Source organism: Myxocyprinus asiaticus, chromosome 45 (genome assembly GCF_019703515.2).
Source record: "Myxocyprinus asiaticus isolate MX2 ecotype Aquarium Trade chromosome 45, UBuf_Myxa_2, whole genome shotgun sequence".
NCBI lineage: Eukaryota > Metazoa > Chordata > Actinopteri > Cypriniformes > Catostomidae > Myxocyprinus > Myxocyprinus asiaticus.
This window is the reverse complement of record NC_059388.1, coordinates 17387986-17413000: the sequence shown is the minus strand read 5'-3', so window position 1 is coordinate 17413000 and position 25015 is coordinate 17387986. Positions and strand designations below refer to the sequence as shown.

Below are 25015 nucleotides of genomic sequence, written 5' to 3'. Positions count from 1 at the left end.
GGTGACAGGGGGTCTGGCACAAACACTTTCAACAGAGCAGCCATGTTTCGCCACATGCTACATGCCTGTGAATCACTATAAACGCTTGCTCATTCACTCACTCGTTCACTACCAGTTGGTGGGTGTACACATGAGCACACATGTTAGTAAACACACAGTGAGACAGCTACATCCAGCATCCTGCACATGGACAACATTCACACTAATTGCATACTGCAAACGTGCAGGATAATTGCCGTACAACGTTGGCTTCCTTCCTTTAGATTTGCAGTATCCTCTCGAAATCAGGAATCATGCTGTTCTTGCAGGACTATATTCCTAATTAACAAAAATGATAAACTGTCTTATATAAACTGCCTTTTTTGATTGCACCCAACAGGAAAAACTTTTACTATATACAGTGGCAACAAAAAGTATGTGAAACCTTTGGAATAAGCAGATTTTCTACATTAAAATGTCATAAAATGTGATCTCATCTTCATCAAAGTCACAAGTATAGACAAATGCAGTGTGCTTATGATAACAACACACAAACAATTTGTCTAACTGTGGACAGATGGATATCTAAGCTCTTTGAGATAACTTTGTAACTCTTTCCAGCTTTATGCAAAGCAACAATTCTTCATCGTATGTCTTCTGAGATCTCCTTTTTGTGAGGCATGGTCCACGTCAGCAGATGTTTCTTGTGAATAGCAACCTCAAAATGTTTGAGTGTTTTTTATAAGTCAAAGTAGCTCTAACCCACACCTTCAATCTCGTTTCATTAATTGGATGCCAGGTTTGCCAACTCCTGACTCTAATTAGCTTTTGTTGATGTCATTAGCCTAGGTTTTCACATACTTTTTCCACCCTACACTGTGAATATTTAAATGATGTATTCAATATGTACAAGAACAATACAATAATTTGTGTGTTATTAGTTAAAACAGATTGTGTTTGGTCATCATTGTAACTTAGATGAAGATCAAACCAGATTTTAAGGCAAATTTATATATTCAGTAAATGCAGGAAACTCCAAAGGGTTCACATATTTGTATTGCCACTGTATGTGCAAAGATAGATAATAATAATAAAAAAATCCTATCTGAGCTCCAGAGAGGACTGAAGCAGTCTGCATTAGTTTTTTGTTTTATTAGTGAAAATGTGTGTTGCTGGCTGCTAACATTTAAGTTTATTTTAAAGTGTAAAACCAAGACGAACTCTTCACATTTTATAAAGAAAATATGAGTGTTGCTTGCTGCAACAATGCTAGTGTGTTGTGGGTGGTTGCCAGGGCATTGCTAAGGTGTCTGAATGGTTGCTAGGTGGTTTCTTAGTGGCCCAAGTCAAAAGAGTCTACCCTCAAGTCTCTATTATATTTGGCCTCTAGATATGGCATTGGTCCCTCTTTTAATGTAAGTCTATGGGATTTTTTTCACCTCTTTTATCGTCCACTAGGTGAAATTTGTAAGTCTGATCTCTTAGCACACCTCTGAATTAACATGAATTAAGGTATAATTCATGTTCATTCTATATAAGTTACATGCCAAGGTTTAATACTAAGAGTAAGAGGTTTGTTCAAATCTCTAATCCTAAGTATGAGAAACCATAATATTGATGCTTTCTTTAGCAAGCACTATTCATTACAGTTTTATTTAAATCTCTTCACCATTAAAACAGGATTTCAGGGAAAATGCAATTGCTGATTTGGTACTCTGTTTGAGTTATGGAATGGACCCAAAATGGACTGTCTGCTTCTTACGGTGGGCTGACAGTTCTGTTAACCACGGGAAATCACATCAAGGGAATTATCTGTGCTCTTGGGAACTACAAATCGGTCCTCAGTGGACCTTGTGCCTCTAATCTAGCAGCTGGTCATCACTTCTATGTTTGTACTTCTTGTCTTCAAGCGTTTTTAATCAGGCCATGCCAAACACAACCTTATCTCCCACAAACCTTTTTCTGCTAAGAGTTATAAACAATCAGTAATTAACTGCAGAATGAACACTCACACATACACACATTCCGTGTGTCTTTCCATATCTTTTGACTTTTGCCTGTGTGTATATATGTAATTGCTCTATGGCAGCGGCCATCATCTTAGACAAACACAAGGGACCAAGGGCCATGTGAGCATAATAGCGTCCATCAGCACAGCAAACACGTCTACACACACAGACCCGTACTGCTTTGCATTACGTGTTGTTTATGTGGGTTTGTGTGTGAATATGACCTTCAGAAGTTTAGAGAAACACCGCAGAGTTACAGGAAGTCAGTGTCCATCGGCATTTCTCTTGCCTCATTGATTGCCTAGTGTTGTTCTCTCACACACACAAACACACTCACACACATTTTTCTGTTTGATAGGCCAGTATGCGTGTGCTTCTCATCGGATAAACCGGTTCATGTGTTATCTTGTGTCATTTTGTCTCCTTTGTTTTAAAATCCTATTCTGTAATTTATGCCAGGTGATTTACACTTGGTTGAAATGTTTTTCCATTCATGAGAAGTAATGGAAGTAATTCAAATGAATAATCATTGCACTTCAGTGAAAAGTTTAACAGATTTGATTTATTGTCCATTGTTGCCTTAACCGTTTGCCAGTAGTGGCAGATATTTGCTTGTTTACCAGTAGTGGAAAATTGTACATTGTTGCCAAAGGTTTGCAAATTCACCACTACTGGCAAACATTTGTGGACAAATTGTTCTTTTTGCTGCAAATGTGCCACAAATAAACCATTTTTGCAATGGAATACTTATACACTCAGCAAGAAGTTGAAGATATCTATTCATACTCTGACTTATTTAGTTTTCAATGTGTGTTCTTGTAGGTGTTTCCCCAGGCTCTGATGCCCATGTGAACAGTGAGAGTATACGCAGTCGAGAGCAGATCCTCCAGACATTGACTGACCTCTCCAGATCCTTCCAGGACATTGCCGACCGATGCCTGCTAGTGCTGCATCTGGAGGTCAGGTAGGTCCAACCACTCCATCTCACTATGAGATGCAGACCCAGTGCATAATGGTGTCTACAAATTACAGTTTACACTATGTCAGCGAAAGCTGTGAATCCACTGATTTCAATGGAGATGATGCATCACAAAGACAGGAAAAACACAAGGGTTTGTGAAGGTGTTGCTCCATCATGCGACTAAAAAGTTGAGAATGTTTTAACCTTTTTTAATGTCTCAACTCACTTTGAATCTGACATAGACTGAATCTACACATCCAAGCATCACTATAACCTTAATCTGCATTAAAAACAACTATTTTTCTTTCTTCCTGCACTTAGAGTCAGCCCAACAGCAGCTTTTCCTAAAGAGCACCAATAGGTCATTTCCTCTTCCTACCCCACTCCACATGCCCTCCTGTGCTCGCCCTATTATTCTCTGATATCGTTTAGCTTATGTGATCCTGTTCATGATTTGGAAACAATAACTTATGGCTCCCATGCTATGCTTTATTGACTTTTTCCATCAAGCAAATTTCCCCTGATAGTGCTTGAGGGTAAATTAAGCCATCAGAAAACGTAAGAAGGAAAGGATATAGGCTTTATGGTTTGATAGCAAGGTGGCTTCGCTTAAAGCCTTTTTAATGGTGAATGAGGAAGGGGAGGTTTTATTCCAGGGCTGTTGAATGTGGAACCATGGGAAGCCATTACAGAAACACTCTTTGTCTTACCTTCTCTCTTTGTGTCTCTCGGAATCTCTTTATCTATGCATTTAGACTCTGGTTTATTACCCCACTTTATGAACACTTCACAGGTTTTACCCTCAAACACACGTGCACCTGCTCATAGGATATTACATCATCGCACCTAAGCTACCAACACACACATTCAAATACATTACTTTTGACTGGAAAGATAGGAAAGACAGACAGACTGACTGACTGACTGACTGACAGACAGACAGACAGACAGACAGACAGACAGACAGACAGACAAATTACACAACAAAATCCTACAGGTTTTACACAATATGCACCGGGTGCACAAAGGTACCTATTGCACATGCATTATGTACGCTGCATGTGTTAAAATGTGTATTTGCATTTAGATGGGACCAAAAGTCCAACCAGACTTTTTAATCCTTTGCAGTCTCAAAAAAAAAAAAAGTACTTTCTCTGGCTTCTGGAATCTGTTCTTATCTGTCTTTACCGTAATCGCCATTCCATGCCTGTCGTCTCTGTCCCATCAGGGTCCACTGTTTCCATTATCTGATCCCTTTGGCTAAACAAGGCAACTACGCCATCGTGGCCAATGCAGCCAGCATGGACTACGACCCCCTGGTGGTGAAGCTGAATAAAGACATCAGTGCCATAGAGGAAGTGATGGGAGCTGCCCTGCAGCAGCACAAGTTCCAATATATTTTTGAGGGTGAGTGGACTGTTGAGTGCATAAGTTTGCATCCCCCTTGCGGAATCTGCAAGATGTTCATAATTTTAGAAAAATAAGAGACATCATAAAAATGTGCATTTTGTTTTTTATTTAGGACTGCCCTGATAATGCTATTTCAAATAATAGATTTGTTTATGTATATTCCACAAGATGAAATCATATCTGAATTTACACAAATTATCCTGTTCAAAAGGTTACATCCCCTTGGTTTTTAAAATGGTGTGTTGCTTCCTCGATGATCAGTGACTGTTTGTGTCTTTTGTGATAGATCTTTTAAAATATAATCTTTTATCTGTTTTATTCTGAAAAGGGGACTAAAGGATGCAAACGTTTGCACTCAACTGTACCTCAACAGGAAGCTGATGCCTAGAGCATCTCTCTTCCTACAAACTGTGTCCTGGCAAGATACGATAAGCAATTTGTTTGTCGACACTGAATTAAAAACTGCTGCGCATTGTGACAGTCACAGCCGATCAGAAGACATTTGATCTTTAAATAAACAATTCACCCAAAAATGAAAATGCTGTCATCATTTACTCACCCACTTGCCATCCCAGATGTGTAAGACTTACTTTCTTCTGCAGAAAACAGTTGAAGATTTTTAGAAGAATATCTCAGCTCTGTTGGTTCGTACAATGCAAGTTAAGCTCCAAAAAGTACAGTAAGGCAGCATGAAAGTAGTCCATATGACTCCAGTGTTTAAATCTATCTTCAGAAGCGATATGATAGGTGTGGATGAGAAACAGATCAATATTTTAGTCCTTTTTTACTATAAATCTCAACTTTGACCAGACATTCTGTGCTCGTCTTCTGTATTTTGCAAGGTATGTATTGCCACCTACTGGTCAGGGAGGAGAAAGAAAAAAAGGGAGGGATAAAGGAAAGGAAAATAATAAATAAATAATATTAAAATCCCATTAGGTGGCGATATGCAAGAAGAATGCGAATCGCCCAAAAACAAAAGAAGAAGACCTCTCATGAACGTGCATAGGATGGCTGGCCAAGTGGAGATTTATAGTAGAAAATAGCTTAAATATTCATCTGTTTGTCACCCACACCTATAATATCCCTTTTGAAGACATGGATTAACCACTGAAGTCATATGGATTACTTTTATGCTTACTTTTTCTGCTTTTTGGAACTTCAAAGTTCTGGTCACCATTCACTTGCATTGTATGGACCTACAGAGCTGAGATATTCTTCTAAAAATCAACGTTTATGTTCTGCAGAAGAAAGAAAGTTATACACATCTGGGATAGCATGAAGGTGAGTAAATGATGAGATAATTCCTTTAATGTACAATTATGAGCAGGATTTTGGACCAATGAGATTTCACAGTGCGTGGGGCTACCCAGTGTGACACTGAAAAAACTAAATGTAATCCGTTGCACAATGACTTGCTGCTCGTCGTGTCATAGTTACAACTGGTTAGAAAAAAAACGTAGAGTTATATGTAAGCGATATTGTAGCTTTTATCACTTGATGCTTTATCTTGCCATGCCAGGTTAGTATACAGTGACAGTTGTTTGATTCTGATTGTCTTCCTGGTATCTTTCCTCAGGCCTGGGTCATCTGATCTCTTGTATTCTGATAAACGGGGCTCAGTACTTCAAGCGCATCAGTGAGTCTGGCATCAAAAAGATGTGCAGAAATATCTTTGTGCTCCAGCAGAACCTCACCAACATCACCATGTCACGTGAGGCTGATCTGGACTTTGCCAGGTAGAATACACACACATTGTCACACACAAAAATTGACTTTAGAGAGAGGCAATTTACCATTTATTATCATGCTTTGATAATAAATGTGTAATTTCTGCCCCACTAGTGCCACCAAATGGAATTGCAAAAATAAACATTGATTTCAAACAGCTTTCCTGAATAGTTGAGATGCTCAATCAAACAGAGCAATATTATTTTAGCGCCACAGAGACACAGTGTTTACAGTTTTGGAGAAAATTAACCTTAGAATGGCTTACTAATAGATGTCTCTGCATATTAAGCTGGGATCGGAGGAAGTGTTTTGACATTAAACAAAGTTATACGCTTCAGCTTTAATGTCCATAGAATATCTGATGAGTATAATATGATAATTATTCTCTGAATGCCATGATATGGCCCAATGATTCTACTAGATACACACTCTTCAGTCTGCCTTCCGTCTTGTTTTAATTTTCTCACCGACACCGCCCATGTAACGATATGTAATGTGAATTGTCTAGTAACCATTAGCTGTGCTTCGAAAGGTCAGTGGCTAACGGGATCACGGTTGAAGTTGTTTGAACTTTGGGCACCAGGGATAAATCTGTAGCTTGACGCTTTGCTCCATATGAGTCATGTGCATTGTTTTCCTGTGTGCTCCTTAACTGTTCGCTATGAATTTATGAAAGACATTCAGTAAACATCAACTCTCTCCAGTCTGTAGATATCTAACACTATGTTTCTACATTTTTATGTGAAGATTACTGTCAGGGCAGTTCAATTAAATAGAGTAATGTGTATTTTGCTGTGCAAGCAATGGGAAACAATACTGGCGGATTCATTGCATGATTATTACAGCACTGGCTTATTGACCTCTCTCCCTTGCTCTTATGATGCATAGGGGTTACAGGTGGTGATTGGAATTAGAGTGCATTGTTCACTAATAGTCCCTCTGACTAACCTCTCCCACTTACACGCACAGCAGAGAGACAGAGACTGTATGAAGCCCTTACACTGGCATGATCCTTATGAAACTGCTCGCAAACTACATGCAGTTGAGCCATTTACATTCAGCTTTGAGTGTGTTTATATGGCTGTGTGTGCTTGTGTGTGTATCTGTTGAGTGGTTGTAAAAGAAGGAAGGTTTTATCGAGAGAGATGGAGGCATATTTGGATGGAAGTGGTGCTGGGAGATGGAGAAATGCCCATGAGGAAGAAGGGAATCTTTGGCTGCTCTCCCATCTGAATGCATGCTGTGGGCGACTGGGCCAAGGACACAGTAATAACCATCGATTTGAGTTAAAGCTGAGCAGTGCTCTGGCCAAACCCAGTGGCACTCCATGATTACAGGACGGTTTGGACACAGTGCCATCTAGTGGTATTAAACAGAGGAGACGCAGAAACAATGCAGAGCATCCTTAAAAACATGAATATAGAACTGAGCAGTTAGTGTATTCATTTATTTAAATGAGTACAAACAGTGTAGTTTGTGGGCAGAGAATTATTGCCGCGGGAGCTGAAATATTGATGTTTAAATCAGGAGTAAACAACTTCACTCTGAAGTTTTACATTGAAACGACCTTGCACCTTGGTTCAGTCCTCTAGCAAAATCACAGTGCTTTTACTCTCACTACATGCCCACCCCCATACACACACACACACACACACATATAGTATATATAAACACACCATCTGCTCACAGCCTTAGATGGAGCCAGGCCATGTCCCAGAGTCCTGCAGGTGCCTCAGTAATGTCTAATCAACTTCACCCAAACCTGGCAGGAGACTGCTGTTTTTGTGTGCATGTGCTCTTCAGTCCCTGTATTTATTATCTTGAGAAGCATGATGGATAGTACTGATCAAAGATTAAATTGGGATAACACATGAGGACAAACTATCCCATAAACTCTCAATACGTCTCTCTTCCAACCCAGCTCATCCAAGGCATTTAGAATGTGTCAGTTGATACTACAGTACATACCACAAAGTTCATAGTGACGGACAGCAACACTCAATCACACTTGTATCTCAACTGTTATAGCATCATGTTAGCAGTGTCAAGGTTATGGGTTCGATTCCCGGGTGACAAACATGCTGATAAAATGTGTTGACTATTGCACATTAAAGACTAACTTATACAGTGGTTTCTCCTTGTGAACTAGAGGACCCTGGGTGAACGAAGCCTGCATTTTTACTATGCGCTGCATCATTTTAAATTAGTTAGTTGAGGAAAATAAATGAAGAATGTCACATCCACACCCATGATTAGTTTTAACAAATTATCATTGATTTTCGACTTGCCGACCACTCCTAGGTCAAGAATTTCAGAGTTGAGCACAAACAGGTGAAATTTGACCAAACCTTAGCAGAACAGAAACAAATTTTTTAAGCAAACTAAAAAGAAGCCTGTTCGGCCAGTAAGAATAAATTGGCCTTAAGTTGCTTTGAATAAAAGTAGGTCCATCAAGCAGATAAAAGCAGCATAAACGTAATTCAAATCCCAAAATTGTTTTAGCAGAAGAAAGATAGTCTTACACATCTGGGATGGCATGAGAGTGAGTAAATAATTATTTTTATTTTATTTTTATTTTTTTATTTTTTTTGGTGAACTATACCTTTAAGAATGTTTAGATATTTTTACTGGAAAATAAGACAAAAATACTAATTTTAGTTGTTGTTTCAGTGTGACGCTTATACCGCCTTACATTTTTATTAAAAATAAATGACAAGTCACTGTTTAATTATTTACTAATATACTAATAATTTGCAATGCAGTGGCAGTTGTCGAAGCAACATAGGTGAGCCGAGCTGAGCTTAATGCGAATGACCAAAGACGCAATGTGGCGATAGTGTGCAGACAGCGAAACTCACGTGATACAGTTGCATACTGCATTCGAGGAGAGACACCTTCTAGAAACCAACAGTACAGAGACTTGGCAAACTCCAGCGATTCAGTTGCTGTCAGTGTGAACACACTTTACAACATCATTACAGAAACAATCTGCCATTATTTATGGTAGAGTTCTTTCATTCTCTTTCTAGTGGAAAATCTTGAATATTCTCTCTGCATCAATTAGGAGAGGGGAATTTGCTAGAAAATGTCCTTAGTTTAGAGACTTACCTGATTGACTGACATGCAGGGTCAGAAGTCAGGCTGCTGGAAAAGCACCTGTCTTGTGAGGCCATTTGTAAAAGCCTCTGGGAAAAAAACAACATTTAGCCAGCGTGTCAAGGTGACTGCCCGGTCTGTTTACACCACGCTGCTCTGTGCTCCCGATAACCACAAAACAAACCAGCACCTGCACTTGACAGCACATTCCTTTGTGTGCCTGTGTTCATGTGTGGAACATGTGGCTTTTTTTTGATACTATATACTGTATACTTAAGCCATACTCAAAATTGTATAAATGATGCTGCATAGATAACAAAATATAAAACCAAGTGACATCTGCAAATTAAATTCTTGGACTTTTCTTAGAATTTACTTGGCTTTTCTGAGCCATTTTTGTAAGCAACTACTTTTCACAACCAGAATGTGCTTTAATACTTTTTATCTTAATTTTGAACATTCTGTGTAATGTTATATCAATTAAAACCTATAAACTTCTTTTTGTGATCTGTTTTGCTTAAATTTTTTTGTTGTGCTTGCTTACTTTAAAATAAATGCCACTTGGTCATTTATCTAAGGCAATGACATTCATGCATTTTTAAGTGTGGCTTAAGTGCCTAAATACTTTTTGGGGGCCACTGTATGTGTTTATATGGATATATTTTTCAATATAAATTTTAGTTTTGACAGCTATTCTAGAAAAACAAAATGCCATTAAAATTAGCATTCACAGCCTGTATCTGGATATCTAAAATGAATGTGCTGCGATCTCCACAAACCATTTATGTGCCTGTTCCACCTGCTCTATCACATGACTCCTATCCAGGTGTTTTCTCTTCTGTAGACCAAAGACAACCAGACTCATTTAACTTTAAAACTAGGGTGGGCAGACGTCCCATTTTTCCCGGGACAGCACTTTTTCAAAAAACATTTTCATTTTTTGTCCCGTATTTCCTCTCTCCTAAAATTTCTCTTTCGCATATGCGACTTTCTCAGTCACGTGAGTATTCTTATCAAAGGTAGCCAAGGATACGGCTTGTAAAACCAATAAAATCACACCATGTATTTTAAGTACATGATTGGATTAATCTATCCAATCACAATCCCCTATCAGTAGATGTCCAGTTAGTGAACTGATTGAAGAGTCAGTTTGAAAGAGCACACAGATGAAATTGCGGCTGGAAAATGTCAAAGAAGCATGCATGTACATTTAATGAGGATCTTCAAAAAGAGTTTACATTTCTAAAAAAGGAGTCACAGACAGAGCCTAGTAAAGTGAGGTGTGAGATTTTCCATCACCCATGGAAGCCGCACCGACATCGCGCAGCATGTTCATATAAACAAGTATGTGGATGCTGCTAAAAGTAAGTGTGCCACACCAAGTGTTAGCGATTTTTTTTGTGAAGCAAAGTTCCGAATCTGACCAGGTGCACTCAGGTGAAGGACTTTTTGCTTATCATTCTGTTGTGCACGGCCATAGTTTTCGGTCAGCTGACTGCAATGTGAAATTGATCAGGAAATTGTATGATCCGAAATTTTCTTCTGCCTGCACCAAATCTGCAGCTGTCATATGCAACATGCACGCTTTGTGCAGCTGGACTATCAGAAATTACTGCAGCATGGCAACACACGTTTCCTCTCTCTTGGTCCAGCTCTTGAAAGAATACTACACATTTTCTATGGTCTGCGTGCATACTTTCTTTCTCAAGAAAAATGCCCAAAGTTTCTAAGAGACATTTTCAGCGATCCTTGCACTAAACTTTGGATTGGCTTCACACTCAAGCAAACAGCCACTTTTAACCATCCACTAGAGATAGTAGAGCAAGACCACATATCATCCACAGAAGTGGCTTTGCACATTCATGACCTGAGAAAAGTCTTGCAGGCCAGGCTGGAGGAATCATTCATACCCTCTGACATTAAAAAGCCATTGGATGCTCTGGTTGAAGCTGGTGACATGCGAATGGATGATTTCTTTTGTGCAGTGAGAAAATTGGAGCTGCTCATTGGAGAACACAGAAAAACTTGAGTGGGCCCTACTGAGAGACATCCCAGAGTGGAAAGACATTCAGAGCAGCCTCGAACACTTTTACTTCAGAATACCACTCTCAGTTTGATTGACGAAACCACGCTCTTTGATGAGTGGGCTTGCGTGAAAAACATTGTCACTCATCACATCACTGAGTGGAACATGAACAAGACGGCCTTTTCTGAGAGATGGACAGACATTTTTCGTGAGCTGGAGAGTAAGACCATCAACTTCGGAGTCTTAGCCATGGTTGTGGAGTTTGTTTTATACCAGCGTGTTCTCATTAATGAACGCAATCTCGACTCAGTGTAACAGTAATGAAGGTAATGCTTTTCGTATGTCTTAATTTTGGACTTGACTGCTCCACATTTTACGATAAACTCTTGAAAGACAAGCGCACACTGAGAAAAATTGCTGCCAGTGAAAAGTACATGGTGACAACAGTTACAGATGCAGATGCACCCTCTACTTTGCATTGATCTGCACCTAGGTAAGGATATGTCAATTTCATTTTCACTGGGAGGGGGCTGTCCCGTTTTCCACAAGCAGGAATCTGGTCACCCTATTTAAAACAGACCTACGGCAGCCCATTTATAAAATGTTCCCATTAACGGGAAAATCGGACCTGTCAAGAAAGAGGGAACATCGGGAAGCCTGATATGCACTTTTGCATGGAAAGCATTGGCATTTGTTACTGTGGTGACAAGCATGCATGTTCTGTTTGATAGAGAGGATCGTCTTAGGCATCTTGCCTGCTCTCTCTCTCCCAGCTGTTAACTAATGTGTTGCTGAGAATGCGCTGACAGAAGCAGCCCTTAATGGCTTTAATATTGTACATGCTGGAAATTGAAGGAAATTAACTGTGCTGATTCCAGTTTTTTCACTGTCTCCCTTCACGTCAACATATATCTCCCAGCGTCCCTCGCTGCATGCATCATAAATTAGCTTAATACTCTTTTGGTGCAGTACTGTACACACAGAAACAGTCTAATTAAAACTTAATGGCACTCAGAAACACACACACACACACACACACACACACGCAGGTGCAAGTCCTATGTATAAGAACGTCTTTATTATTTTCTAATGGGAGAGAGGATTGGGAATGAGGGGGAGGTATTAAAAACCACAGAGAGTTAATCAGATTAGCAAGTCACTGCTGTTTTACTAAATGTTTTTAAAGTGTTTTAAATTAAGTGTGCAGAGTTTCATAGTTGTCCTACCAATCTCGAACAGACAGACAAACATGCAAAAGCACAAATGCATGCTACTGAGTTGCCTATATTAGGTGTTAAAGGCTGTTCCAAAAGTTAGGTTTTACGGGAATGCAGATGTGAGCACTTTGCCAATGCACGGACTGGTTGAACATGCTTAACATACGTTTTTGCATTCTTGTGGTGGTATTCAAGATGGCGATAGAGTTACCTTCAAAAGGTTTTGCCATGAAACCAGATGCGGTATTACTCAGCTAAGTTGCTGCAAATATATTGACTTAGGGCTGCACAATTTATCCAAAAATTAATCGAGATTACAATTACAGCTGTCGCAATTATATAGTCGTGAAAATGTCAATTACTGTATTTTATTTAGGCAAAATTTTCTATTTACAACATATTTGTGGGCCATTGTGTGCATGAATGCAAAGGCAAATCTGACACGTTTAAATTAATCTAAAGGAATATAAGTAATGTTCACTATCTAAATGATACTGTGTACAATTTATTCAAAATGTGAATAACACTTTTGGTTTTCATGCAATGAAAATATTAAAGCAATTAAGGAACGTAGTTCTCAAGTTGTTTTGATGCATAGCCTACATAAAGAATATGTCATGCAACTACCACACACAAAATAAGTATTTTAATTAGTGCTCTCAGTCGATTAAAATGCATTTATATCCATCTTATGAAAGAAACATCAAAACAATATGTAACAATATATTTCTTATTTAAAATTTTCCAAACAAAGCCTTCCACAGTATAAAGATAGAACTGCACTAAAAAAAGCACTCATTTATGTCACATTAAACATTCCCTAAAGTGGGATGTTGGCTAATTGAAAAAAACTATTCCCCATAGGTTGCATATTCATTGCAATGGGCATTAACTCTCTTAAACTCTCATCCTCCACAACATTAATCTGTCGGTAGACTGTTGCAATCTGCTTTGTTACAGCAATCGTTTAAGCTGTTCATGATTCGCGTCAGGGCGTCAACGCCAGTGGCGCTTTGAAATTCACATGAAAAAAGCCACATTCTGCATTTTGGTGATATTTACAAGAATAGTTCACCCAAAAATTTAAATTCTCTCATCATTTACTCACCCTTATGCCATCCCGGATATGTATGACTATTTTTCTTCAGCAGAACACAAATTAAGATTTTAGAAGAATATCTCAGCTCTGTAGGTCCATACAATGCAAGTGAATGGGTGCCAAAATTTGAAGCTCCAAAAATCACATAAGTCAGCATAAAAGTAATCCATATGACTCCAGTGGTTAAATCAATGTCTTCAGAAGCGATATAATAGGTGTGGGTGAGAAAAAGATTGATATTTAAGTACATTTTTACTATAAATTCTCCTCCCTGTTCAGTCAGTCTCCACTTTAACTTACACTTTCACATTCTTCTTCTTGTGTTTTTGGTGATTCACATTCTTTATGCGTATGCCCCCTACTGGATAGGGAGAAGAATTTCTAGCAAAATTTGACTTAAACATTGATCTGTTTCTCCCCCTCACCTATCATATCACTTCTGAAGATATGGATTTAACCACTGGAGTTATATGGATTTCTTTTTTGCTGCCTTTATGTGCGTTTTGGAGTGTTAACAGTTTGGCACCCATTCCCTTGCCTTGTGTGGACCTACATACATCATTGTATGATGCCTGATATTGTATGTATGATAAGTATATCATATTGCATGATATACTTCTAAAAATCTTGGTTTATGTTCTGCAGAAGAAATAAAGTCATACACATCTGGGTTTAGCGTGAGGGTGAGTAAATGATGAGAGAATTAAAATTTTTTGGTTGAACTGTTCCTTTAAGATTTTACATTCTTCTGTTGTAATTAAAATGCGCCTTACATGGGTGAAAAAAAATACTTGATTTCTATCACAAGTCCCATCTGGGCATGTTTTATACATCCTTTCTCCATCATTTTATCAAGAAAGCATTGTTGTGTGTGTGTGTGTGTGTGTGTGTGTGTGTGTGTGTGTGTGTGTGTGTGTGTGTGTTATTCACTGAGATTACAACCTCTGCGGCTCTATCATAGGAGAGGGCATAACGGTCAACTAGCGTGTTACAACAGCACCACCCATAGAATGTCTATGGGGCCGCTGCGTTATGCTATTTAATGCTAAGCTTGTAGGCTCTCCTTGTTAGAAGGGCTCTGGTGTGTGTGTGTGTTGTGAAGTGTGCATCAGTGTAATGACTCCGTAATGTGCAGACACATTGGACAGTTCCCACTAATGTTCACTATAGCGGCCCTTGCTGCAATGCTGAGAATCGTACACGTACTTGCATTGTGTTATGAATTGTGCTCTGACACATTTCAGAACGCAACAACCCATGAAATTGAGCTTGCATAGCTAGAAACGTCTGCGTTCACGTACTTGCGAAGAGTATGTTTCGGCCCTTAGGCGGCATTGCATGGATCCTTTGCATAGAAGGCAATTCTAGAATGCATTGCAACAAGTTCAATGAAAAAAAAAATCCAAGATGGCAGATGAAGCAAGAGAAGTATTGAATAGAAACAAACATATATTTACATACCTGCAAACTAGTCGGGGGGGGCGGGATTGAAATTGCAAGCACAATAAACCTCACAAGAATCAGAAATGGGCTAATTTCCCTTAGACTGGAGTGAGACCATAGACGTATCTAGAGCTGTCCTGACTTTTTTCTCAATAAAACCTTTGGTGCGGCACCTAGACTCTTTTGGCCAAACAGAATCAAGATAACGGCATCGTCGTCTTTTCCATGGATTAAGACAACTTTTCTCGGTACTACAATTCTGAGGTAAGTTTGCTGCCAATGATGTAATGTTTTTTAACTAACTTAACCTTAGGTAACTAGTTGCTACAATAACGTTAACTTGCCAAATCAAGTTACTTTGTCAGTTAGTAAGTTAAATAAGTGTGTCGTGATACATTTTTCCTAACGTTACCCCATCAGACTTTTCCCAACCTGTTGGTAAGCTTGTTAGCACACAAGCTAACTTCAGTGTATTACAACGTCAGTTCAGAATGAATTGGAATACTTTTTCTGAGTTTAAGGCTAACTCCCACTGCATCCGTATTTCTATCTGATTTTGACGTCTGTCTTTGTCGAATGTTCCAAGGGAAATAAAAACGAACATGTAATAAAACAAAACCCATTGTGTTTTAATAAGTGATCGTGTTGACCATGGTTACATGTTAACATGTTCAGTGTTGTTTGCTAATGTATTCAATTTAGATATGTAAAAGTAGTGAAGCGTTTTTTCTTCAATTTTATGTTTCAAAGTCGCAAAACAACAATTTGGGTGTTTAATATTTGCGAATAAGCTTCACTTTGGTCATAATCATATAATTAGCTGCCGGTACAGCAGGTATCATGTGGGGCAGAGGACGTCTCTAGTATTTTTTGATGAGCAAGTGCACTGGAGTCTTTGCTTTAAACCAAAACACCGTCTATGGCGGATTATTTAAAGTTGACGGATGCAGTTGGTGTCAGCCTTAACAAACTTTTATGATGATGAAAAAGGAGCCCTGAAGCCAGCTGATATGTTTTAAAATCCCAAATTATGACAATTGGATTATGATGATAAAAATGTAGTAATTCTGTGGTGGCTGGCTCCAGAAAAGAAATTATAGCAATCTCATGTCTAATAATTACTGAGAACACTTTCTTTGAGCACAGGGTGTCTGTAGGTCCTTAGACATTTTCTTGTATGCTTTTTCAAATTGGGATGATGCTAAGTGAATCCTATTCTGAAGTCTTGAGTTATAATTATTATGTATTCCTTGTGTGTATTTTTGTACATTAAACCATAACTTCATGTTATTTTCCTCACAGGGCAGTCAGACACTTGTCCATAAACTGTATGACAAACAGCTGAAAGTTTTCACAAACTTCCTTGCCTGCTTTAAGTCTGAACACCTGAACCCAATACCCAAAGCTCTGGCTACTCTGGACTTTGATGGCAAACTGCTACCTGTGAAAGAGATGTATGTGGGACGGGATGCTAATTGATTCAGAGTGGCACATCCACAACACCCTGTGAGTAAATAGAATGATTAATTTGGAGCCTCTGCTGGGTTTGTATGATTATATGTACAGTAGTGTATGTGTGCTTATTGTTTTTGATCTGTTTCAGCTGCTGAAGCCATTCCTTCAAAAAGTCTCCAGGGCATACACTACATGTGCCAAATACCTGCAGAAAAAGCTGCCTTTGCAGAGCAAGACCCTGCATTGTTTGTCTGCCATGGATCCAGTTGTGAGAGGGCACTCTCAGACTGGGTTTGAACTGAAGAAGCTCACACAAATGATGAGTCACATGCTGCTACCTGATGCTGACACTCACCAGGAGATTCTTCAGTATAGTGTGGACCAGATCCTGCACACTTTCAAAGAGGGAGATGATGTTGTGACATGGTGGGTCTCTGTCTTTGAAACAGGAAAATATCCAGGCCTGTGCCAAGCTGTAAAAGCTGCCATGTCCATCTTCCATGGTCCCTTGGTGGAATCGTCTTTCAATCTGATGGGTGACATCATAGACCCCAGAAGCACCAGCATGAACATTGCTACATTTAGTGCCATCCAGACTGTGAAATACACTTTGCAGTCCAGGAAGCAGAGTGCCATAGAGATGTTCAGTAGGGATGATGTTAAGTTTGGGGCAGTAGACAAGAGGCTGTGCAGCAACATCAGTTTGGCAGGAACAAGAGACAAGGCCCAGTGACAAAAGAAGTTGCTCAGAGTCTGAGAGAGGAGGATGGAGTTTGACTGCCAGCCATCTACAAGTGCTGCAGAGAAAAGGCTTGAAGCTGAAGAGGAAGAAAATGTTGCAAGAAAGAGGCACATTGCTAAGAAGCGAAAACGGGCACTTGAAAGACTTGTGCAAGCCAAAAGACTGAAGAAATAAATAAAATTTTGACCAGCAAGTTGTGGCTGGTGTGCAAGTGGTGTCAATAAATGTGTTTTTTACTTGAAGCAGATGTTGTCTTTTCCCTTTATTTTCTTGTCAGAGTGCACCAGAATGCTTTGTTTACATGTTAAAATCACAAAACTTTTCTTACAGGGGAGGATGCCACCCAGACCCTCCTACAGGGATTTAATTAGTAAACATGTCACCTTTTTCACCTCTTGTGAGTTTGCAGGTCTGGATTTAATTCAGGGCTGAAAATATCAATAAAACATTGTTCTGTGTAATAAAATTTTTTGATTTTTTTTAACCAATATTTCTGTTTGCTGTGTATTTTTCTGCTTATGAGAGCATAGCGCTGTTAGCTCAGCAACATGCTTACTCAGAACTCTATTTAAATGAATTGCACATCAACTAGCATTCTGTGCATTTTGTGTAAGAAGCACCATTTTAGTCGAGCGTTCCAAATCAGTCACTTATGAGGTTCCATAACTTTTAGCATGCTTCCTTAGAAGGCAGCTGCCTATGTTGGAAGTGATGCAGCTCACTTGGTTTTGGAACAGTGCGCACACACACACACACACACACACACACACACACACACACACACACACACACACACACACACACATTTGGCAAGCTGTCCTCTTTAGGTTGATGTAAAGAGATCAGGTGCAGACCTAATCTTCCGTACAACTCAGATTGCCTTTAGTGTAAAATTAAACATTTTAGAGGAGAATCTCTCCTCTATTGTCCTGCTCTGAGTCCTTATGAACAGACAGTGCAGGTCAGGTGGATTAACGCCCTGGCACAGGAAGGGTTACCTGGACACTGTACTGTCAGGCTGTTATAAATGGCTGTGGTTTTTTTTCTGTGTAAGAGATGAATGGGGGTTAATGGAACTGCCCTGTCCTGCAGGTGCACAAGTGCTCAGATTCACACTTTTGGCAAAATTTTTCCAGCGTCTTAATGGTTAAATCTGTTTTATCATGGCTTAATATGCTGATCGTTATTTTTTTATATTAACATTAATCTGCTAATGCATTAGAGTTCAATATTTGACTGCCACGTTTTAAAGAGGGCACAAAAGCTAACAGACTGCTATTTCCAAGTTTTCTTGAGGATTCTTATCCACTAAGAAGGTGTCGTAGCAGAAAGCACATTTGTGTCTTGGTGTGTGTGTATGTTTCTGTATATTCCTCTCCGGTTAGAAGAGCAATGGTCTCATTACGGTTTCCATAACAACATAGCTCTGTTGGTCTTCAAGGAACTGAACGTGGCCTTGCTGAACTTGTTTTAATATTCTTTCTCATTGCATTTATGGCCTGAACATGCCAGTGTTTGGAGATCCACCTATAGCAACTCTATGCGAAGTGCCTATAACACTGTAGTAACTAGATTTTATATTTTATGAAGAAAATTTGAGCATTGCATGTGTTGCTGTGTAGTTGCAACTGTGTTCGGTGAGGTTCTGCTTGATTGCTAGATGTTTGCTATAGTGTTTACCTACTGGCTCAAGTCAAAAAAGTCCATCCCGAAGTTTCTATAATATTCTGTTTCCTAGATATTGCTGGAGACCCTTCATCAGTTTGAGTCTATGGAATGTTTTCATCCGTTTTATCCTCTACCTGGTGAAAATCACAATTCAGATTACTTAAAGTACTCTCCTCAACAAGCCATAATTTAAGGATTTAATTTATGACTATAGCACAAACAGAATCCCTAACTCTAAGTATATGGAATAGTAATAGTGATGCTTGACTTAGTTTAACTTCAGAATGTTTATGGGCACTACATAGAACATTGTTGAAATAAAATAGTAGATAGAGATAACTTGGAGATAACAGCCATGGAGCATGTACTGTAGCTGTTTAGTTGCATGTTCTCCAGAAGTTTAATATCTCTAGAAGTTCATGACCTTATAATAGTCATCAGACTTGGATTGAAAATTTACACAGCTTCTATCATGAAAAGGCAAAAATTGTTTGCTTTAACCTGAAGTTTTAAAGTGTGAGGTTGTTTCAAATGGGCTCTTCAGCTTTTTGATTGCCCTTTTCCACCAAAATTGTGATGGTCCTCGTGCCGAGCCTGTGCTCCACTGGTTCACGGCCGAGGAAATCTGGAGCCTATCGTAAACTGGCCGCGCTTTTCCCCTGACCTGTGAGCCGAACAGTGATGTAACCGGTTACTGTCTACATGGTAGTTTCACGTGACTACCTCAAACATAAACAAACATAGCGCGTCAAAGTGTGTTTATATACAGCTTTTACTCTTGTTTTTGAGGGCATATTTAAACATATGGATTAATGCAATCCATCGTTCTTACATTGCTTAACAAGATCTATGCTAAAGACGACAGGTAATGTAATTACATTATATTGTATGAACTATGGCTTAACTTGCTTAGTTCTGTAAACTGTTACTGTGGAATCATTATTAACATTGGTGTAGCAGATGGTTTTATTTGGATTTTTGCCATAGCATATAATATTGATTGAGAATCCTACCGTTTTACTTAACAGATATCCGTGATCTTCCAAACTTAGTGAGTAGATGGTCAAAAATCCCCTTACAGAACAAAACAATGCACAAATAAGATGACAACAGTGTAAGGGAAGCTAACAAAGTTGAAAAAATGTAATAACTTAATGAGATCAGCAGCAGAGGACACCGGCGATTCACTGTTTATCATGAGCATTACTGGCTAAATTCAATGCCCCATTTAGATAGCAGGCAGTTCGTTGTCCGAGTCCAAAACATAGTTGCTCCGTCCATTGTCGCTTTTGCTTATGTCCCTCTTATGGTCCCTGTAATCCCTTAAGTGTTTTTTAATTTGTTTATGATTTGGTCAGTTGTCCGATTGAAGGCGGCGTGCATCATTTCGTGCTGTATCTTCATTCTCGTAGAGTATTTTTTCCTTTGCAATCTCTCTAGTTTATCTCGGATCTTCATAAATACCATATCACAAGTAGAGCACTTGTTTCATCGTGGTACCTGAATGCTTTTGATGTCTGATAATTTGGTGGGGTTTTTTTTATTGTTGTTATAGAGCGTAGAATTACTCCTTGCTGCAGACGGTAGCTACTGTTGTTGTTTGGGAAAACTTTACCATGGTGACGAAACATTATCCCGCCCTCCATCCCCAGACCTAATGGGTTCCTGCGTAGAGACCAGCAAGCTTTTGGGGCCGGTGTTGAACCAGGTTTTCGGCCCCAGAACAGCCTTTTCTGCGGTGGAAATGTGTGAAACAGTTCGAGAATTCGCACCAGCCCAGGAACCCGCACCTGAACCATGTCAGTGGAAAAGGGCTATTAGAGTGCAGCCAGAAGTCTCTGTGCACCTGGAAGAGTATGTCAGCTTGATACGGGAGTTAGTGAGAAAGATTCCTGCTGGCTAATGCCTTTTCTATGTGCCTTAGTAATGCCGCATGAGAGAGGTTCTTTAGGAGAGAGCCATTCAGAGGAGGTGTCTGCTCTGATGGGGTCACAAACACATTCAGCTCTTATTAAGTAATCTGGTCAATCAATACACCTTTTGAAAGGTCTAAGGCAGTAGATTCCTTCCCAAGAAAGCATTGAACAATCTAAATGACTTTCAGAAGATGTTTTCATATTTTGTGTAAAGAGTACGCTATAGGCAACACAACAACAAACCTTTTTTGTGTTATGGCAATGTAGTGTTTGATAGAACAATGATAGCATTTGTCTTATTTTGACTGCAAGAGTCCATTACACGATATCCATAGTAAATCTTTGCCCAAAAACACACAAACTTGTAGAAAAATCAATAAAACTTTCATTGTTTACTTTGTGAAATCCGGTGAACTCGATGACATCATCCTTATTATTCAACAAACTATGCACGTCTAACATGCACTTCGATAAAACAAACATCATACATGGGTTTATTAGAGTGTCTGGAACAGAATTAAAGCACCCTTTTTCCTAATAATGTGCTCAGTGTGTGTACAGAACAAAAACAACCTTAGTATGTGCACAGAGCATGGACAACAAAAACAACATCTACTTCTGCTTGGGGTGGGATATTTCCCAACTATATATATCTATCTGCTTTTCAAAGTTTCATTTTCTTTCTTTTTTTTTTTCTTCGTCTTTTTTTAAGCAGTAACTTACTCAAAGTTGTGCTAAATTGTAGTTATTGGCTTGGCTATGATGCCCAGCCATAACAAATATCTCAATATAGCTTTTCCTCTCGCGTGTACATCTTAAATATTTTATGTTTGGTCACATAAAATGTCCTGGAAAACAATGTCTTTAAAAGAATATGAACCCTGAAAGAGTCTATGTTAAAGTGATCTGGGCCAGTTGCAAGAAACCCCTTAAGATACGAAAACCCGTAGTTAAAATTGTAAGTGTATTGTCTCCTAATTGTAAGTGGTTTACTTAACTTAAGGGATTTCGTGCAACTGGGCCGTGGTGTTCTAACATGTTTTTTGAACGTCGCCTTAGCAACTAATCCTCTCAGGTTGTGCTTGCTAATGCAAAAATGCAGCATGATTTTATCCTTGAATAACAATGAAGTTTAGCAAAACTGCTGCCACTTTATTTCAAAAGTGTTTGATATAACACACTGTCTCTCTCTCTGTGTCTCTCTCTACAGGCAGTACTATGAGATGCTATATAATACCGCTGATGAGCTGCTCAACCTGGTGGTTGATCAAGGGGTGCGTTACACAGAGCTGGAGTACATCAACGCTTTGAGCCTCCTCCACCGCAGCCAGACAGGCGTGGGAGACCTGACCGTGCAAAACATGAGGCTACAGCGCCTCAAAGAGATCATATGCGAACAGGCTGCCATTAAACAGGCTACAAAGGACAAAAAGATCACCACAGTCTAGAGACACTCATACTCAAAAAATGTTGTGTGTCTGCTTAAGGTATAGTTCACACAAAAATAAAAGTTCTGTCATCATTTACTCAACCAAGGCTAGTTTAGTTCTTCTGTAAAACACAAAAGGAGATGTGTTTATGTCAATCTCAGTCACCATTCACTTTCATTGCATATTTTTTCCATACTATGACATTGAATAGAGACTTAATGAAGTTTTTTTTTTTTTTAGGGTGAACTATCCCTTTACTTCCATTCGCTACTGTCATTAGCCTTCAGTCGTGTCACACATTTAAGCAAACATTATAGTGGTCATGATCAAAGAGCTTTGTAGATTTGTGTTTCATTTATGGGGTTTTTTGTTTAGTTGCTTGCTTTATTTTTTATATGGTTTGTAAAATACAGTTCAGACCAGTGCTTTGCACACAAACACACACATAGACACGTACACACACACACACACACTCACAGAAGGAACTTCCTCATGAATGAATCCCTTATACCTTGTCTGGTTAGACCACACCTGTCAAAGTGCGAGGAAGGATTCTCTCGCTGTGGCTTGGGGACATTTTCGTCTCATTTTCTTTCTTTATCAAACCACTGCTCACAATCATAGAATCTTCCTGCATGCTGTCTCCCTAAATGGCCTGCAGCCTTTGCCTGGAATAACAGGTGCTAGAGTACCAAACTTTTTATCAGGCAAAACATTGATTTGTTCTGCTTTCTTAGGAGAGGAAATAGGAATTCCTAATCTCATTTAGCATTTCTTAAATTTTTCCTCCACTACTGTGTATTATGCCATTCATAGTCAAGGTTTTGCTATGTTTCAGGTAAAATGTTTTGTGTTTACACCATCATTATGACACTATAACATGGATCTGTGGATTCCTTTGGTGTTTGAACAGGAAGAGGGAGTGTCTAATGTCTATGTGCCCTCCGACTGCTACCCATAAACTCCAATTAGGGTGGATATTTTAAGTGAAATGTTTATCTTGCTCATGTCCCCTCGTTTATACTGACAAAAAAGCTGCAAATCAATCATACTCTCTGTCCTCTGCTGTTTTTGGCTTATTAGCTATGAAGAATATTACTCAACGAGAGAGATGGAGAAAAAGCACCGTCGATACAGAGCACAGGTGTAAGGCAGAAAGCCACCAGAGCAATCCATCATAATGACTCATCTCCTCAAATCAATATTTGCCACTAGGTTGCCAAAGAGAGGATAACAGCGATGACAGTATGTGTGGTGTGATTGTATTGTATGAATGCTGAAGACTTGTCACAGGAATGGTAAGACATTAGAAAAGTCATGTCTGTCTTATATGAGTATGTCTGTAATATATCTTGGAAGAGGAGTCATATGGGTCTGATATGGGCAAGGACATAAACTGCATTGTGTGTGTGTGCCTTTGTGTGTTTGTGTGCCATTATTGGGTCCCAAACTGTTGTCTCAATGAACTGGACTGACTCAAGTGCTCCCGATAGCTTAATAGCAATTACTTATTGCTTAAGTTTTAAATTATATTATATTGCTTATAATTAACTGAATCTGATGGGGTTTGCACAATATGTAAAATCAACACTATTTCATGCCTTGTTTTCTTTCTTTGTGACTTTTTTTTAGTAATGTATTTTATGCTTGATTTAGTATCACTTGTAATGTTCATGAAAAGGATGTATGTGCTTGTAAATTTCAATTAATTGCATAAAAGTCCTTTAAAAATCCTCTCACAGCTCTGGACTACTGGATTTAAACAGAATTTTGCCAATGTTAATGTCAAAATGAAATAAACAAATATAATTAAAAAGGCTTTGGACCAAAATGATTTTTTTACACTATAAAACAGGTTAAGTATATTTGCTTTAAATCTTAGTTAAACAGACCGTCGTCTGTTACATTTATTTGAGATTTTCCTTTCACCACTTGAACAGAAATTCAGTTTTACAGAACTTGTATTTAACAAGTAGGCTAGAAGATGTGCAAAAGATTTCTCACGATGCAGGTGCCGATGTCTGTACGGACAAAACATGTTAACACAACTACTTGCAAAACAAGTGGAATTAAAAAACTTTAAATGTAGGGTACAATGGGGCTAAAGGCACACCTTAAGGAAAATTAGCTTTTTTTCTGGTCAAAACTGTATTAAGATAAAATTAAAAATTAAAAAATATATTTTTATTGAATATTGATGGAGCAACAACTTGTGTGAAAAGAAATAATAACGGATGGTTGTTTTGATTAAAATTATGAATTTTTTTTTTTTTTTTTTTTTTAAAGGTGGTGAGTTAGGGGTTATAGTTATATTGTGTAGATATAGTGGCAATAGTTACAGTGCACATTTTGTCAACTAATGCAAAAAAAAAAAAAATAGGAATGAGACAGCAAGATGCTTTTTTGAGTAACAAATTAAGATAATGCTTATTCAAAATAACTACTTCAGAAAAGGGTGCATGATTTCCTGTTAATTTCAAACACATTTGGCATTTTATAACATCTCAAGTATTCTATAAACAAATTAATCTCCATTGTGATTGGATCAGGTGATGTGAGCCCACTTATTAAAAAATTTCAGAACAAATCTATTCACCCCACTTTACAAAAATAAATAAAAAGCGTTTTATAGGGTCCTTTAGCCCCTGCAAAAGGTTAATATTTATTATTAAATTGAAACTATTTTATTCAATATATTAGGCTATAATATATTATTAATAATAGCTGTACTTATGTCTAAGTGATGTGTGACTTATGTGACATAAGACTTCGAGAGTTATCTATACTTATTTAAATGTTTAAAAAGAACATGGAACACAAGAATAAAATAGTC

The 25015-nt window shown here is 38.5% G+C and overlaps 1 protein-coding gene across 3 annotated transcripts in view; it reads left to right on the top strand.

Moving 5' to 3' along the window:
• Window positions 1–24000, top strand: part of LOC127435096 (exocyst complex component 4-like) — a 176747-nt gene extending 152747 nt beyond the window's left edge. Inside the window, exons 15-19 of one of the 3 annotated variants that reach the window (XM_051688287.1) lie at window positions 2811–2952; window positions 4178–4356; window positions 5939–6098; window positions 21963–22239; window positions 23266–24000. In XM_051688287.1, the coding sequence (XP_051544247.1) occupies window positions 2811–2952; window positions 4178–4356; window positions 5939–6098; window positions 21963–22200 (719 nt within the window). In that variant the 3' untranslated portion in view covers window positions 22201–22239; window positions 23266–24000. Of the gene's footprint in view, window positions 1–2810; window positions 2953–4177; window positions 4357–5938; window positions 6099–21962 lie in introns of all 3 variants that reach the window. The other 2 variants (XM_051688286.1, XM_051688285.1) reach the window with 2 other exon arrangements.
• The last annotated feature ends 1015 nt before the right edge of the window (window positions 24001–25015 follow it).